The 18,585-nt window shown below is 48.3% G+C and overlaps 1 protein-coding gene across 10 annotated transcripts in view; it reads right to left on the bottom strand.

The window, feature by feature from the left end:
* Positions 1–18,585, bottom strand: part of TEX15 (testis expressed 15, meiosis and synapsis associated) — a 313,058-nt gene that overhangs the window by 199,613 nt on the left and 94,860 nt on the right. For 5 of the 10 annotated variants that reach the window (XM_063920025.1, XM_063920023.1, XM_063920031.1 and 2 more), the window contains exon 3: positions 4,344–4,448. In XM_063920025.1, coding sequence (XP_063776095.1) covers positions 4,344–4,443 — 100 coding nt within the window. In that variant the 5' untranslated portion in view covers positions 4,444–4,448. Of the gene's footprint in view, positions 1–4,343; positions 4,452–18,585 lie in introns of those variants that run through there. The other 5 variants (XM_063920026.1, XM_063920024.1, XM_063920029.1 and 2 more) reach the window with 2 other exon arrangements.

Genomic DNA, 18,585 nt, shown 5'->3' with positions numbered 1-18,585 from the left:
TCAGGATCCGGCGTTCAACCGCCATGCCGTCAAACGCAGCCGCGGTAAGTCTTGGAACAGACAGGGTCCTTGCTGGAGCAGGTCCCTTCTTAGAGGTAGAGGCCACGGATCCTCCGTGAGCATCTCTTGAAGTTCCGGTTACCAAGTCCTTCTTGGCCAATCCGGAGCCACGAATATAGTGCTTACTCCTCTCCATCTTATAATTCTCAGTACCTTGGGTATGAGAGGCAGAGGAGGGAACACATACACTGACTGGTACACCCACTGTGTTACCAGAGCGTCTACAGCTATTGACTGAGGGTCCCTTGACCTGGCGCAATACTTGTCGAGTTTTATAAACATGTGGAAGACTTCTGGGTGAAGTCCCCACTCTCCCGGGTGGGGGTCGTGTCTGCTGAGGAAGTCTGCTTCCCAGTTGTCCACTCCCGGAATGAATACTGCTGACAGTGCTATCACATGATTTTCCGCCCAGCGAAGAATCCTTGCAGCTTCTGCCTTGCCCTCCTGCTTCTTGTGTCACCCTGTCTGTTTACGTGGGTGACTGCCGTGATGTTGTCCGAATGGATCAACTCCGGGTGACCTTGAAGCAGAGGTCTTGCTGAGCTTAGAGCATTGTAAATGGCCCTTAGCTTCAGGATATTTATGTGAAGTGATGTCTCCAGGCTTGACCATAAGCTCTGGAAATTCCTTCCCTGTGTGACTGCTCCCCAGCCTCGCAGGCTGGCATCCGTGGTCACCAGGACCCAGTCCTGAATGTCGAATCTGCGGCCCTCTAGAAGATGAGCACTCTGCAACCACCACAGGAGAGACACCCTTGTGCTTGGTGACAGGGTTATCCGCTGATGCATCTGAAGATGCGACCCGGACCATTTGTCCAGCAGGTCCCACTGGAAAGTTCTTGCGTGGAATCTGCCGAATGGGATTGCTTCGTAGGAAGCCACCATTTTTCCCAGAACCCTTTCATTGATGTACTGAGACTTGGCTTGGTTATAGGAGGTTCCCGACTAGCTCGGATAACTCCCTGACTTTCTCCTCCGGGAGAAAAACCTTTTTCTGGACTGTGTCCAGGATCATCCCTAGGAACAGAAGACGAGTCGTCGGAATCAGCTGCGATTTTGGAATATTGAGAATCCAATCGTGCTGCCGCAACACTACCTGAGATAGTGCTACACCGACCTCCAACTGTTCCCTGGATCTTACCCTTATCAGGGAATCGTCCAAGTAAGGGATAACTAAAATTCCCTTCCTTCGAAAGAGTATCATCATTTCGGCCATTACCTTGGTAAAGACCCAGGGTGCCGTGGACCATCCATACGGCAGCGTCTGAACTGATAGTGACAGTTCTGTACCACAAACCTGAGGTACCCTTGGTGAGAAGGGTAAATTGGGACATGAAGGTAAGCATCCTTGATGTCCCGAGACATCATGTAGTCCCCTTCTTCCAGGTTCGCAATCACTGCTCTGAGTGACTCAATCTTGAATTTGAACCTCCGTATGTAAGTGTTCAAGATTTTAGATTTAGAATCGGTCTCACCGAGCCGTCCGGCTTCGGTACCACAACAGTGTGGAATAATACCCCGTTCCCTGTTGCAGGAGGGGTACCTTGATTATCACCTGCTGGGAATACAGCTTGTGAATGGCTTCCAAAACTGCCTCCCTGTCAGAGGGAGACATCGGTAAAGCCGACTTTAGGAAACGGCGAGGTGGAGACGTCTCGAATTCCAATTTGTACCCCTGAGATATCACCTGAAGGATCCAGGGGTCTAATTGCGAGTGAGCCCACTGCGCGCTGAAATTCATTGAGACGGGCCCCCACCGTGCCTGATTCTGCTTGTAAAGCCCCAGCGTCATACTGAGGGCTTGGCAGAGGCGGGAGAGAGCTTCTGTTCCTGGGAACTGGCTGATTTCTGCAGCCTTTTTCCTCTCCCTCTGTCACGGGGCAGAAATGAGGAACCTTTTGCCCGCTTGCCCACGAAAGGACTGCGCCTGATAATACGGCGTCTTCTTATGTTGAGAGACGACCTGGGGTACAAACGTGGATTTCCCAGCTGTTGCCGTGGCCACCAGGTCTGAAAGACCGACCCCAAATAACTCCTCCCCTTAATAAGGCAATACTTCCAAATGCCGTTTGGAATCCGCATCACCTGACCACTGTCGTGTCCATAACCCTCTACAGGCAGAAATGGACAACGCACTTAGACTTGATGCCAGTCGGCAAATATTCCGCTGTGCATCACGCATATATAGAAATGCATCTTTTAAATGCTCTATAGGCAATAATATACTGTCCCTATCTAGGGTATCAATATTTTCAGTCAGGGAATCCGACCACGCCAACCCAGCACTGCACATCCAGGCTGAGGCGATTGCTGGTCGTGGCGGGAAAGGATATAATGCCAATAACATTTTAGAAATTATCAGTTGTTATCGGGGGAAACCCACGCATCATCACACACCTCATTTAATTTCTCAGATTCAGGAAAACTACAGGTAGTTTTTCCTCACCGAACATAATACCCCTTTTTGGTGGTACTCGTATTATCAGAAATGTGTAAAACATTTTTCATTGCCTCAATCATGTAACGTGTGGCCCTACTGGAAGTCACATTTGTCTCTTCACCGTCGACACTGGAGTCAGTATCCGTGTCGGCGTCTATATCTGCCATCTGAGGTAACGGGCGCTTTAGAGCCCCTGACGGCCTATGAGACGTCTGGACAGGCACAAGCTGAGTAGCCGGCTGTCTCATGTCAACCACTGTCTTTTATACAGAGCTGACACTGTCACGTAATTCCTTCCAACAGTTCATCCACTCAGGTGTCGACCCCCTAGGGGGTGACATCACTATTACAGGCAATCTGCTCCGTCTCCACATCATTTTTCTCCTCATACATGTCGACACAAACGTACCGACACACAGCACACACACAGGGAATGCTCTGATAGAGGACAGGACCCCACTAGCCCTTTGGGGAGACAGAGGGAGAGTTTGCCAGCACACACCAGAGCGCTATATATATACAGGGATAACCTTATATAAGTGTTTTTCCCCTTACAGCTGCTGTATTTTTAATACTGCGCGTAATTAGTGCCCCCCTCTCTTTTTTAACCCTTTCTGTAGTGTAGTGACTGCAGGGGAGAGCCAGGGAGCTTCCCTCCAACGGAGCTGTGAGGGAAAATGGCGCCAGTGTGCTGAGGAGATAGGCTCCGCCCCCTTCTCGGCGGCCTTATCTCCCGTTTTTCTGTGTATTCTGGCAGGGGTTAAATTCATCCATATAGCCCAGGAGCTATATGTGATGCATTTTTTGTCATCCAAGGTGTTTTTATTGCGTCTCATGGCGCCCCCCCCCAGCGCCCTGCACCCTCAGTGACCGGAGTGTGAAGTGTGCTGAGAGCAATGGCGCACAGCTGCAGTGCTGTGCGCTACCTTGTTGAAGACAGGACGTCTTCTGCCGCCGATTTTCCGGACCTCTTCTGTCTTCTGTCTCTGTAAGGGGGCCGGCGGCGCGGCTCTGGGACCTATCCATGGCTGGGCCTGTGATCGATCCCTCTGGAGCTAATGTCCAGTAGCCTAAGAAGCCCAATCCACTCTGCACGCAGGTGAGTTCGCTTCTTCTCCCCTTAGTCCCTCGATGCAGTGAGCCTGTTGCCAGCAGGTCTCACTGAACATAAAAAACCTAAAACTAAACTTTTCACTAAGCAGCTCAGGAGAGCCACCTAGTGTGCACCCTTCTCGTTCGGGCACAAAAATCTAACTGAGGCTTGGAGGAGGGTCATAGGGGGAGGAGCCAGTGCACACCAGGTAGTTCTAAAGCTTTACTTTTGTGCCCAGTCTCCTGCGGAGCCGCTATTCCTCCATGGTCCTTACGGAGTCCCCAGCATCCACTAGGACGTCAGAGAAATTGTATTAAATGACCTTCAGGCTGTGTGTACAAGGTGTATATGAAACATAAATGAATTGTGTGAATGTACACACACTTTGTTTAATGCACAAAGTTATTAAAAATATTGGCTAAAATGACCTTCAGGCTGTTTGTATAAGGTGTATATGAAACATAAATGCATTCTGTGCTTAGACTTAGGTCCCATCGCCATGATATCTCATTATGGTATGCAATTATTCCAAAATACGGAAAAATCCGATATCCAAAATTCTTCCGGTCCCAAGTGTTTTGGATAAGGGATACTCAACCTGTATATATAGCTGTACCCATGGAAATAAACAAAAATATCACCTCTTATGGAGTCTAGGAGAGTATGAATTTGGAAGCAGTAATGTTACACAAAGGATCACTCCAGTTCAAAGTTTAAAATGTATTAAAATATTAAGACATTGCATACTAACCTTTTTCAGTATCTCTTTTTATTTTAGGGATGGTAAAGTTATGCAGAGGTTTATTTTCTGCATGTTTCGATCCAAAGGGAACCTTTGCTTGTTCGTCCATGTTATCTGCTTTAAAATAAGAATTTTGTTGAGTTATCAAGGATTGCCACTCATTGTTGACTTTGATACTACAACAACTTAACTAAGAAAAAACGTTTGATTGTATAAAACATATTTTAGATATTTCAGATGGTTATATAGACAGGCAGTTAGTTACAGAGCTTTGGTTAATTAGAAAGAAGTATCCCACCTACCCTCAAACTATAAGAAAAAGAGAAGGTATAGGTAAAGCTGGCAGGTGAGATGCTGTGAGGATGGGAAATGGGAAGATCCTGGTGATCAAGAGAGATAAGAAAAGTAGAAATGAAGCATAGGAAATACAAAGGAGCTAATGGTGCCCATACACTTGTGCGATGCCCCGCGACATCGCACCAGCAATTCAGGCGCGATGAAATCGCGCCTGAACTGCCAAAGTGATTACCATGCGATCAATCGCATGGTAATCACATGATGGGCACGTTCCCGCCGAGTGCCGGCGGGTGCCCATCGCGCATCACAGTACGATATATCGCATGTGTTTTTAAAAACACATGCGATCGCACTGCGATAAATATTAAGTGCAGCATATACTATCATGAGACGCAATATTCGAGCAGCATGCCTGTGCATCGCATGGTACCTTAAATTTCTCTTACAGATGCATCGATATCGAAGGATTGTATGCCATGTCTCACAAGTGTATGGGCTACATAAGGGAGACATGGCTGGGTAGACAAAGAAATCAGTCATTATAGTTGTAAGCATCACTGAGTCACACATTTGATATGGGTTTGATTCCCTAAGGTGAAGGTAAGGTCTTTTATGTATTACTTCTACAATAATCGGTTATTTGTTTCAGTATACCTGCTTGTACAATGTGATAATAGTTCATATGAAAGATTACCTAATACAGGGTTCGACAAATCCCAGGGGTCAGGTCGCCATGGCCCCTAGATTTTGCTGCCTGCCTACCAGATTTTAGGGGGAGAGGTAGCAGATCCTCTGCAGCCCCAGCAGAGATTCATGGGCGTGCCTTTATTGCAGCGCCCAATTCACGCATGGGAGTGCATGTGCTGAGCGTTTATCTCCCAGCCTGCGCTGACTGCTGTGCCTGTCCACCCCAGCCTGCGCTGACTCCTCCTGTTTGTCCCAGCCTGCACTGTCTGCTGTCTCCAAATTCCAGCTGCATAGAGCTCTCTGGTAAGAGAGTCTATGCGTAGCTGGGGATTGTGGCTTCGGAGGGGGTACTGATGTGGCCAAAAAAGGAAGAGGGGTATTTCTGGCCCGGGGAGTGGCTGTGGAGGGATGGTTTGCCTGGGGGTACCGCTTTAGTTGTGTGGCCGTGGGGGGGTTGGTTGCTCGGGGGGAGGGGTTAGCTGCAGAGGGCTTGTTTGCTTGGTGTCACCCCCTTAGTTTTCTTGTGTGGTGGTGGAGGGGTGATCTGGCTCCTACACTTTCATCCTGGCTCCTAGATTTAAAAAAATTGTCAAGCCCTGACCTAATAAAAATGTGATTTCTTTACATTTTTTCTAATCTGCATGGTTTGCAACTTAATTATCAAAGGAATGAGCTCCAACCAAGCTTCTCATCATGGCATGAAGATGCTGCTGAGACTGGATAGTAAACCATTCTTAACTCCGACAACTTCTTCATTCGACACAGGAACTATCCTGGAATGTTGAAGGACTTACTCAAATCATCCAATTTAGAGAAAGTTGCTTCACGTCGTCAACTGTTAAACCTCACATTGTATTCATCATAGTAACAGGGTAGCAGACAATACAAAACAAGCCTTAAATTTACTAACCTGAGGGGCGTGGCTACGGCAGGCATGGAGTAGCACGCAGGTTGCGTGGCTCTCCAGCTAATATATCCGACCCAAAGATCCTGTGTCCCCCCCCTGGGTTTGAAGACAGCCCCGCTACCTGGGTGAAGCTGTGGAGGGACCCCTGTACTAAGTTGGGAGCCATGCTGCGCTCTCCTGCTGCGGGCGGAAGGTCTGAGTGAGCGGGGTGCCGGGACCTGCTGTATCATGTGGGACACCGCGCTGCCGCCCTACACGCTGTCTGGAGTCCGCTACCGCTGTGTGAAGCCGGGGCGACCTGCCTGACCCTGCTTGTCCCTTGCTTCGGGAGTGAGATCGGGGAAATCCCCGCTGCAGTGTTGCCACGGGTCCCGCCGCCGCTCCCCTGCTATACTGCCACAGCTCCTGCTCCCTTGCCTGCCTCTTGGAGAGCCTTTTCCACTGCTAGGGGGACAAAGCACACCCTGGGGGAGTTGTGTGAGCCCTTCCATGTACCAAGACTACTGCACTTAATATATAGGCTGCGTGGAGTTCCTCTGTAGGACTGCTTCATTACCCCTGCAGAGTGTATAAATTGTGCCACAGTGCAGGTCATTCTTTACTTTATCCTGGTAACCCCCTGCACATCCTATTAAGGGCAGCGCCCGGACCGGCTGTGACTGGACAGATTTGATATACTGCCTTCTCCGTCTGCAACCTCTGGACAGTTTTGATATACTATTTGCTCACAGGGCAGCGGCCGGCTAGCTGGACAGTCTGATATACTATATAATTCATACGTAGTTGCTGGACAGTTTTGATATACTATTGTTCCCTGCTCTCTGCCATCAACTTGGCTATAATGGTCAAACCACATCAGGCTGCTGCGGCCGCGGCGAAGTTAGAGAAGTTTGTCAGAAATCCTCCGACACGGTCCCAACAAGGGGGGGAGGTGCAGTCGACCTCGTTGCCGCCTTCTCCGTCAGCTAACTCTTCTTCCGTGGAGGCTACAGATGCCGCGTTGCAGAAGGTGCTGGATGCGGTCACGGCCAGCGAGACCCGTTTTGCCGACAGGATCGGTCAAGTCCAGGCGGACTTATCTATTATACACCAAGACCTTCAGCGGGTGAGAGAGAGAGTCGGTGAAGTTGAGACACGCACATCCACTCTGGAAGACACGGTTACGCCACTTGGTAGACGTACTTCAGCTTTGGAGTCGCAGATGTCGGAGGTACATAAAAAGATGACGGATATGGAGGGGAGATTGAGACGGAATAATGTCCGCTTCGTTGGACTCCCTGAGAAAGAGGAGGGTGACTCCCCCGAAAAATTTCTTGAGAAGTGGCTGCTGGATGCATTTGGAGCGGAGGAGTTCACCTCGCATTTTGCAGTGGAGCGCGCTCACAGGGTTCCGATGCGTCCATTGCCTCCAGGGGCACCTCCCCGTACGTTCATTGCCAAGCTCCTTCCCTACCGGGACCGGGATGTGATTCTGAAACTGGCCCGTACTAAGGGCCCCCTCAAGTGGAACGGTTCTCCGATATCAGTCTTTCCGGATTTTGCTATAGACGTTCAGAAGGATAGAGCTCAGTTTGTCCCCGTGAAACGCAGGCTGCGTGAACTGAACATCCCCTATGCCATGCTCTTTCCGTCTAAATTACGGGTAGTTTCTGATGGGGAAACCAAATTCTTCACGTCTCCCCGTGAAGCGTCAGTGTGGCTGGACAGGCGCTTTCCGGCGCGGCGGGCGATGGCCGCTGACTGAACTCATGCATTCGGTTTCTCTATTTACAAGTATACTGTTTCTCTTCTGCCTGCTCTGTTTCTTGGGAGGGATGTGTGTTCATCGTTAGCGGGGAACATACTGGGATACTCCTGAGGACTGTTATTATGCTTATATTATGTTGTTCCGGTGCTCACTTCTCTTCAAGTTATCTACCTCTTGCTGCCTCTGGCTAATATCCTGATATAGTTTTATATGTTCTTTTCAGGGCTACCTGGATATATATGTCCCGCTGTAGGGTCCCGAATGGTTATTTGGATGGGGTTGTTCTGACGGCCTTGGGCGGGGGGACTTGAATTTAGCTGGAAGCTTCTCCTGCTTTTAGGTCACTAAATTCTTGGCCCCCTTTTTGGTTTTGGTTTTTGTTTTTCTTTGATTTTATAGAATGTGTAAAGGTATTTTTTGCCTTCGTTTTTGAAGATTGTTTTTGGGAGCGTTGGTTGTTAGGGAATTAGGTATGCTACAAGTTCTTAGTGGTATACGGGGTGGGGGTGGGGGTTTCGTTAAGGTATTGCTGTTTTTGTTTTCTGATGTGCAATGTTCTTGTTTCTGATGTGTTTATGTTACAGCTAATTATGAGTATGGTTTGCTGGATAAGTGCTGGGGGTGGCTGGTCGCGGGTCATCTGTTTCATCATCACGCTGCTTTGTTATGGCTTTGGTTAGGTTTCTGTCCTGGAACGTGAGGGTGATCAATGACACGGTCAAGCGCTCCCTGGTCCTTAGACAGATTAAACAATATGCAGCGGATGTAATCTGTTTAATGGAGACCCCCTTGGTGGGTACTAGAATTATGTCTCTCAAAAAACCATGGGTGGGGTGGGCTTTCCATTCCATGCACACCGCAGCGTCCCGGGGAGTGTCGATCTTGATCAGAAAGCCTTCTTGCTTGAAAGTATACAAACGCATCAGTGGGGGAGATATGTGTTTCTAAAAATAAGAATTTACTTACCGATAATTCTATTTCTCGGAGTCCGTAGTGGATGCTGGGGTTCCTGAAAGGACCATGGGGAATAGCGGCTCCGCAGGAGACAGGGCACAAAAAGTAAAGCTTTAGGATCAGGTGGTGTGCACTGGCTCCTCCCCCTATGACCCTCCTCCAAGCCTCAGTTAGGATACTGTGCCCGGACGAGCGTACACAATAAGGAAGGATTTTGAATCCCGGGTAAGACTCATACCAGCCACACCAATCACACTGTACAACCTGTGATCTGAACCCAGTTAACAGTATGATAACAGCGGAACCTCTGAAAAGATGGCTCACAACAATAATAACCCGATTTTTGTAACTATGTACAAGTAATGCAGATAATCCGCACTTGGGATGGGCGCCCAGCATCCACTACGGACTCCGAGAAATAGAATTATCGGTAAGTAAATTCTTATTTTCTCTATCGTCCTAGTGGATGCTGGGGTTCCTGAAAGGACCATGGGGATTATACCAAAGCTCCCAAACGGGCGGGAGAGTGCGGATGACTCTGCAGCACCGAATGAGAGAACTCCAGGTCCTCCTTAGCCAGGGTATCAAATTTGTAAGATTTTACAAACGTGTTTGCCCCTGACTAAATAGCCGCTCGGCAAAGTTGTAAAGCCGAGACCCCTCGGGCAGCCGCCCAAGATGAGCCCACCTTCCTTGTGGAATGGGCATTTACATATTTTGGCTGTGGCAGGCCTGCCACAGAATGTGCAAGCTGAATTGTATTACACATCCAACTAGCAATAGTCTGCTTAGAAGCAAGAGCAACCAGTTTGTTGGGTGCATACAGGATAACAGCAAGTCAGTTTTCCTGACTCCAGCCGTCCTGGAACCTATACTTTCAGGGCCCTGACAACATCCAGCAACTTGGAGTCCTCCAAGTCCCTAGTAGGCGCAAGGCACCACAATAAGCTGGTTCAGGTGAAACACTGACACCACCTTAGGGAGAGAACTGGGGACGAGTCCGCAGCTCTGCCCAGTCCGAATGGACAAATAGATATGGGCTTTTTTGAGAAAAAAACCCACCAATTTGACACTCGCCTGGCCCAGGCCAGAGCCAAGAGCATGGTCACTTTTCATGTGAGATGCTTCAAATCCACAGATTTGACTGGTTTTAAACCAATGTGATTTGAGGAATCCCAGAACTACGTTGAGATCCCACAGTGCCACTGGAGGCACAAAAGGGGGTTGTATATGCAATACTCCCTTGACAAACTTCTGGACTTCAGGAACTGAAGCCAATTCTTTCTGGAAGAAAATCGACAGGGCTGAAATTTGAACCTTAATGGGCCCCAATTTGAGGCCCATAGACACTCCTGTTTGCAGGAAATGCAGGAATCGACCGAGTTGAAATTTCTTCGTGGGGCCTTCCTGGCCTCACACCACGCAACATATTTTCGCCACATGTGGTGATAATGTTGTGCGGTCACCTCCTTCCTGGCTTTGACCAGGGTAGGAATGACCTCTTCCGGAATGCCTTTTTCCCTTAGGATCCGGCGTTCCACCGCCATGCCGTCAAACGCAGCTGCGGTAAGTCTTGGAACAGACATGGTACTTGCTGAAGCAAGTCCCTTCTTAGCGGCAGAGGCCATAAGTCCTCTGTGAGCATCTCTTGAAGTTCCGGGTACCAAGTCCTTCTTGGCCAATCCGGAGCCATGAGTATAGTTCTTACTCCTCTACGTCTTATAATTCTCAGTACCTTAGGTATGAGAAGCAGAGGAGGGAACACATACACCGACTGGTACACCCACGGTGTTACCAGAACGTCCACAGCTATTGCCTGAGGGTCTCTTGACCTGGCGCAATACCTGTCCCGTTTTTTGTTCAGACGGGACGCCATCATGTCCACCTTTGGTATTTCCCAACGGTTCACAATCATGTGGAAAAACTTCCCGATGAAGTTTCCACTCTCCCGGGTGGAGGTCGTGCCTGCTGAGGAAGTCTGCTTCCCAGTTTCCACTCCCGGAATGAAACACTGCTGACAGTGCTATCACATGATTTTTCGCCCAGCGAAAAGTCCTTGCAGTTTTTGCCATTGCCCTCCTGCTTCTTGTGCCGCCCTGTCTGTTTACGTGGGCGACTGCCGTGATGTTTTTCCCACTGGATCAATACCGGCTGACCTTGAAGCAGAGGTCTTGCTAAGCTTAGAGCATTATAAATTTACCCTTAGCTCCAGTATATTTATGTGGAGAAAAGTCTCCAGACTTGATCACACTCCCTGGAAATTTTTTCCTTGTGTGACTGCTCCCCAGCCTCTCGGGCTGGCCTCCGTGGTCACCAGCATCCAATCCTGAATGCCGAATCTGCGGCCCTCTAGAAGATGAGCACTCTGTAACCACCACAGGAGAGACACCCTTGTCCTTGGATATAGGGTTATCCGCTGATGCATCTGAAGATGCGATCCGGACCATTTGTCCAGCAGATCCCACTGAAAAGTTCTTGCGTGAAATCTGCCGAATGGAATTGCTTCGTAGGAAGCCACCATTTTTACCAGGACCCTTGTGCAATGATGCACTGACACTTTTCCTGGTTTTAGGAGGTTCTTGACTAGCTCGGATAACTCCCTGGCTTTCTCTTCCGGGAGAAACACCTTTTTCTGGACTGTGTCCAGAATCATCCCTAGGCACAGCAGACGTGTCGTCAGGATCAGCTGCGATTTTGGAATATTTAGAATCCATCCGTGCTGTTGTAGCAGTATCCGAGATAGTGCTACTCCGACCTCCAACTGTTCCCTGGACTTTGCCCTTATCAGGAGATCGTCCAAGTAAGGGGTAATTAAGACGCCTTTTCTTCGAAGAAGAATCATCATTTCGGCCATTACCTTGGTAAAGACCCGGGGTGCCGTGGACAATCCAAACGGCAGCGTCTGAAACTGACAGTGACAGTTCTATACCACGAACCTGAGGTACCCTTAGTGAGAAGGGCAAATTTGGGACATGGAGGTAAGCATCCCTGATGTCCCGGGACACTATATAGTCCCCTTCTTCCTGGTTCGTTATCACTGCTCTGAGTGACTCCATCTTGATTTGAACCTTTGTAAGTGTTCAAATTTTTTTAGATTTAGAATAGGTCTCACCTAGCCTTCTGGCTTCAGTACCACAATATAGTGTGGAATAATACCCCTTTCCTTGTTGTAGGAGGGGTAATTTGATTATCACCTGCTGGGAATACAGCTTGTGAATTTTTTCCCATACTGCCTCCTTGTCGGAGGGATACCTTGGTAAAGCAGACTTCAGGAGCCTGCGAGGGGGAAACGTTTCGACATTCCAATCTGTACCCCTGGGATACTACTTGTAGGATCCAGGGGTCCTGTACGGTCCCAGCGTCATGCTGAGAGCTTGGCAGTAGCGGTGGAAGGCTTCTGTTCCTGGGAATGGGCAGCCTGCTGCAGTCTTCTTCCCTTTCCTCTATCCCTGGGCAAATATGACTCTTATAGGGACGAAAGGACTGAGGCTGAAAAGACGGTGTCTTTTTCTGCAGAGATGTGACTTAGGGTAAAAACGGTGGATTTTCCAGCAGTTGCCGTGGCCACCAGGTCCGATGGACCGACCCCAAATAACTCCTCTTCCTTTATACGGCAATACACCTTTGTGCCGTTTGGAATCTGCATCACCTGACCACTGTCGTGTCCATAAACATCTTCTGGCAGATATGGACATCGCACTTACTCTTGATGCCAGAGTGCAAATATCCCTCTGTGCATCTCGCATATATAGAAATGCATCCTTTAAATGCTCTATAGTCAATAAAATACTGTCCCTGTCAAGGGTATCAATATTTTTAGTCAGGGAATCCGACCAAGCCACCCCAGCTCTGCACATCCAGGCTGAGGCGATCGCTGGTCGCAGTATAACACCAGTATGTGTGTATATACTTTTATATGATATTTTCCAGCCTCCTGTCAGCTGGCTCCTTGAGGACGGCCCTATCTATAGACGGTACCGCCACTTGTTTTGATAAGCGTGTGAGCGCCTTATCCACCCTAAGGGGTGTTTCCCAACGCGCCCTAACTTCTGGCGGGAAAGGGTATACCGCCAATAATTTTCTATCGGGGGGAACCCACGCATCATCACACACTTCATTTAATTTATCTGATTCAGGAAAAACTACAGGTAGTTTTTTCACATCCCACATAATACCCTCTTTTGTGGTACTTGTAGTATCAGAAATATGTAACACCTCCTTCATTGCCCTTAACGTGTGGCCCTAATAAGGAATACGTTTGTTTATTCACCGTCGACACTGGATTCAGTGTCCGTGTCTGTGTCGACCGACTAAGGTAAACGGGCGTTTTAAAACCCCAGACGGTGTTTTTGAGACGTCTGGACCGGTACTAATTGTTTGTCGGCCGTCTCATGTCGTCAACCGACCTTGCAGCGTGTTGACATTATCACGTAATTCCCTAAATAAGCCATCCATTCCGGTGTCGACTCCCTAGAGAGTGACATCACCATTACAGGCAATTGCTCCGCCTCCTCACCAACATCGTCCTCATACATGTCGACACACACGTACCGACACACAGCACACACACAGGGAATGCTCTGATAGAGGACAGGACCCACTAGCCCTTTGGAGAGACAGAGGGAGAGTTTGCCAGCACACACCAAAAAACGCTATAATTATATAGGGACAACCTTATATAAGTGTTTTCCCTTATAGCATCTTTTTATATATTTCTAACGCCAAATTAGTGCCCCCCCTCTCTGTTTTAACCCTGTTTCTGTAGTGCAGTGCAGGGGAGAGCCTGGGAGCCTTCCCTCCAGCCTTTCTGTGAGGGAAAATGGCGCTGTGTGCTGAGGAGATAGGCCCCGCCCCTTTTTCGGCGGGCTCGTCTCCCGCTCTTCAACGGATTCTGGCAGGGGTTAAATATCTCCATATAGCCCCCGGAGGCTATATGTGAGGTATTTTTTGCCAAAAAATAGGTTTACATTGCCTCCCAGGGCGCCCCCCTCCCAGCGCCCTGCACCCTCAGTGACTGCCGTGTGAAGTGTGCTGAGAGCAATGGCGCACAGCTGCAGTGCTGTGCGCTACCTTAAGAAGACTGAGGAGTCTTCTGCCGCCGATTCTGGACCTTCTTCTCTTTTCAGCATCTGCAAGGGGGCCGGCGGCGAGGCTCCGGTGACCATCCAGGCTGTACCTGTGATCGTCCCTCTGGAGCTAATGTCCAGTAGCCAAAGAAGCCAATCCATCCTGCACGCAGGTGAGTTCACTTCTTCTCCCCTAAGTCCCTCGTTGCAGTGATCCTGTTGCCAGCAGGACTCACTGTAAAATAAAAAACCTAAGCTAAACTTTTCTAAGCAGCTCTTTAGGAGAGCCACCTAGATTGCACCCTTCTCGGCCGGGCACAAAAATCTAACTGAGGCTTGGAGGAGGGTCATAGGGGGAGGAGCCAGTGCACACCACCTGATCCTAAAGCTTTACTTTTTGTGCCCTGTCTCCTGCGGAGCCGCTATTCCCCATGGTCCTTTCAGGAACCCCAGCATCCACTAGGACGATAGAGAAATGTAAAATTAACTCTGTCCCTTTACTGTTGCTGGCTGTGTATGTACCCCCTCCGTATTCATCTGACGTGCTTAAAAAGGCATCTACTTTTATGGCTGCATCCCCGGGGGTGGCTACTGTCTGTATGGGTGACTTTAACAATGTTTTGAATCATGAGCTGGATAGGCTGTCTACGGCATCCTCCAACCCGCAGCCAAAGCGTTCCCCATTTGCAGATACTGTCTCTGAGCTGGGCTTGGTCGATCCCTGGAGATTGAAATAACCTGATCTGAGGCAGTATTCATGTTTCTCACATTCCCACTCTTCCTTCTCTAGGATAGACTTGGCTCTCCTCACTCGGGAGCTCCTGCCTATGATACATGGTGTTAGGTATGAGACTAGAGGCATTTCGGATCACTCCCCTGTATCTGTACATATTGACTTCAGCTGTCAGAGAGGCCAGGCGGTATGGAAACTTAACCCTTTCTGGCTCACACATATGGGTGAGGGATCTGAATTGGATGTTAGCTGGTTGGAGTTTTTTGATTCACATACAGATACTACCGATATCTCCTTATTGTGGGATACCTTTAAAGCCTTCCTGAGGGGGACGTTGATCAAAAGAGTGGGTAGTCTTAAATCCTCTTTTAGGAAACGTGAAGCTTACCTAGAGGCTCGGGTTGTTGCTTCTGAGTCGGTTTACCTGCAGGGTGGCTTGGACAATTCTAAATTGGACTGGCTCCAAGCTCAGAAAGAATGGAGGGAGTGTCTATGGGGGAAAACCCAGCATAGGCTTCTATTCTCCTCCCATGTTCAATACGCCACAGGGGACCGGCCGGGCTCATATCTGGCCAATCTTGCAAGAGGGGACCGTTCCTCTCATACAGTGGTAGAGGTTGTGAACTCGGCTGGGACAGTGTTAGATCGCACCCCCCAAATTGTCGCGGAATTTGTATCATACTATCAGGCGCTATATAGTTCCAAACTAACATGTTCCCCACCGGAACTGAGTAACTATTTAGATCAAATCCAGTTGCCTTCTATTTCTAGTGAGGCTAGAACTCTTCTAGATGCTCCTATATCATTGGAGGAGGTAGAGGCAGCTATCACCGCTTCTCCGGATGGTAAGGCCTCTGGCCTTGATGGTATTCCATCGGAGTTGTGTAAGAAACATGCCACATTTTTCGCCCCTCAGCTACTTAATTTATTCAATACTATATTTGCGCAAAATATGCTTCCCCCTTCTATGGCTGAGGCATTGATCATAGTGATTCCCAAGCCGGAAAAGGACCCCAAGAGAGTTGAGTCCTATCGTCCTATCTCTCTATTACCCACCGATGTTAAAATACTGGCCAAAATCCTGGCTTCCAGACTCAATCAGGTTATAACCCAAATCATTCACCCGGACCAAACAGGCTTTATGCCTGGTAAGTCCACTGCGGTTAATTTAAGGCGCTTGTTCACTCATTTTCAGGTTTCTTGTGGGGAGGCCCGCTCTTCTGTTGTAGCCTCTTTGGATGCCGCAAAGGCCTTTGATTCGGTGGAGTGGGCCTTCCTATGGGAGACTATGAGCAGATTTGGCATGGGTCCCAATTTTATTAAGTATGTTAAATTGCTCTATTCTCTACCCAGGGGCAGGGTCTCAGTGAACGGATATGTATCACATTCCTTCCCCCTGTCCAGGGGAACGAGACAAGGCTCCCCTCTGTCCCCAACCTTGTTTGCTGTTGCTATTGAACCATTGGCATGTTTGATTAGGTCTAGTCCGGATATTCAGGGTATTAGAGTGGGCGCTAGGGAGGACAGAATAGCATTATATGCTGACGATCTCTTGCTATTCGTTGATGATTATGTCTCCTCTATGCCTATAATTTTGGATATGATTAATGTCTATGGCCACTTCTCCGGGCTCGAAATAAATTGGGACAAATCCAATATCACTCCACTTTATGGTCCAATCCCGGTGGCACCATTGGTCCACGTCCCGCTCGGGTGGGTGGACTCTTTCAAGTATCTGGGTATATGGGTGTCGAACGACCCCCGTACTTATGTCTCTCTTAACATTATGCCGCTGATTGTTTATCTCCGTTCAAAGGTTAAGGTATGGGGGACTTTGCCTCTGACTATTACTGGTAGGGTCAACTTGGTAAAAATGGTGTATCTACCTAAGCTCCTCTATGTCCTTCAGCAGTCACTTATATATATAGGCTTGAAAATATTCAGGCAAATTGACAGCTTACTGTCTTCCTTGATTTGGGCTAGCAGGAGAGCACGGTTGAAGCTTGACACCTTGTCCAGACCAAGATCGGCAGGGGGCTTAGCCCTCCCTATTTTTAAATTTTACTAATACGCAGAGCAATTAGCACATATTTGGGAGTGGGTGACGGGCTCCGATGGCCTCTCTATACACTCGCAAATGTTTCTGCGGGAGTATCCTGAGGGCACGCCGTTACAGATGTTACTCTGTGGGAATGTTAAATTATCTAAGGTCCCTATAATAAAACAGGCCACTCTTGTATGGAAGCAGGTACATGCTGTTCTGCGGGGCCAGGGTATAGACCCGGACACTCCATTGTCCTTGGTTTCCCGGAATTGTCATCGCTCCAAATTAGGGCGGTGGGGGGTAACATCCCTGGGGCATTTGTATAATGGCGATATATTGAAGTCCTTTCAGCAGCTTCAACGGGACTATAATGTATCCTCCTTTTACTTCTATCGATATTTACAATTGAGACATGCAACTAATGTACAGTTCTCTAATACACCCCCCCCCCCCCCCCCCCCGATGGTTCTAGACTCCCCAGTTAAATTTCTTTTACAGAATCTGGGGGATGAGCATTCGGTTTCTAACATATATACCAATTCGATCTCACTATTCTGACCCATTGTCTTCTCTTAGAAATAAATGGGAATCTGACTTGGGACCAATTTCAGACGAGATATGGGAGGGAGCTTTATGCTCTCCACGGTTGTCTACCACCACCACTAGATATCAACAGATTCAGTTATTTGTTGTTCACAGAGTGTATATGACACAGGTGAGATTGGCCCGCATAGGGTGGTACCCACTCTGCCAGATGCCCTAAGTGTGGCAATTTGGGTGCTGATTACTGGCACGTTATTTGGCTTTGCCCTAGGGTAGCAACATTCTGGTCTGGTATTATTAATATCATAGTGTCTACTGGAATTCCATCGGTTGTGTGTACCCCGGCGGTGTGTGTGCTGTCGGCCTTGGAGGACGATGCCCTGGACGCCACTAGCAAGCGATATCTGATTAATCTGTGCGCCCTAGCTAAAGTGTGCGTCGCTAGACTGTGGCTAGCTAAGGATGCTCCCACAGTACAGTCCTGGGTTTCGCTTGTTAATGAAACGGCCGCTCACGAGAAATATGTATATTTGGCCAGAAAAGCAAGGAAAAAGTACTACGACCTGTGGGGCAGATGGCTCAGCTCTAACTCAACGAACCATAATGACTGAATACTCACCACTGTGTGACTAATATGGGGGTGTGCTGGAGAGATGGGCCACGTTCCGTGGAGAACATGTAGAGTTATGTAAGGGTTTATACTAGCAGCAGTGATTTCTCCTCTCATACATTGTCCTTGGGCCCCGCGACCGGCCCCCCATTAGCCCGCACTTGTAGATAGGAGTTGTATAATTGTATTTAGCTGGTTGGATATCTGAGTAGTACTTGACTACTGTATTTGGATAAATTGTCTTGATATGTGTCATTTCTTTTTGATGTACAAATGTATGTTTAAAGAGATAAGCCTGCACATCGCTTTTATAATGACTGTATTGTTTTTGAATTGGGAGTTTGTGTATTCCCTTGCATATAATTTTTTTGTTTGTTTGTTTTGTTTAGTGGTTTTTGTTTTATTGATCACAATGCAAAATGAAAAACTAATAAAAAATTATTGAATTTAAAAAAAAAAAAAGTACTAACCTATCATGCTGCTAATCCCACACTTTTTATTGTACTTTCATTAGACACAGAGGGGAGAATCGCGAATCAGTCGATGTTCATCTGCAATGGCAGGATGAATATGTCTGAGCTTACTCAGGCTTGTGGTCGCAGAGTGGCTTGCGAGGCCAAGGAAACAACATCTGGGACGCAGTCCTTGGCCTCGCCACTCCCA

The sequence above is a fragment of the Pseudophryne corroboree genome, chromosome 1, assembly GCF_028390025.1.
Source record: "Pseudophryne corroboree isolate aPseCor3 chromosome 1, aPseCor3.hap2, whole genome shotgun sequence".
Lineage (NCBI taxonomy): Eukaryota > Metazoa > Chordata > Amphibia > Anura > Myobatrachidae > Pseudophryne > Pseudophryne corroboree.
Note: the sequence above shows the minus strand (reverse complement) of the source record. Positions and strands in the feature narration are given on the sequence as shown.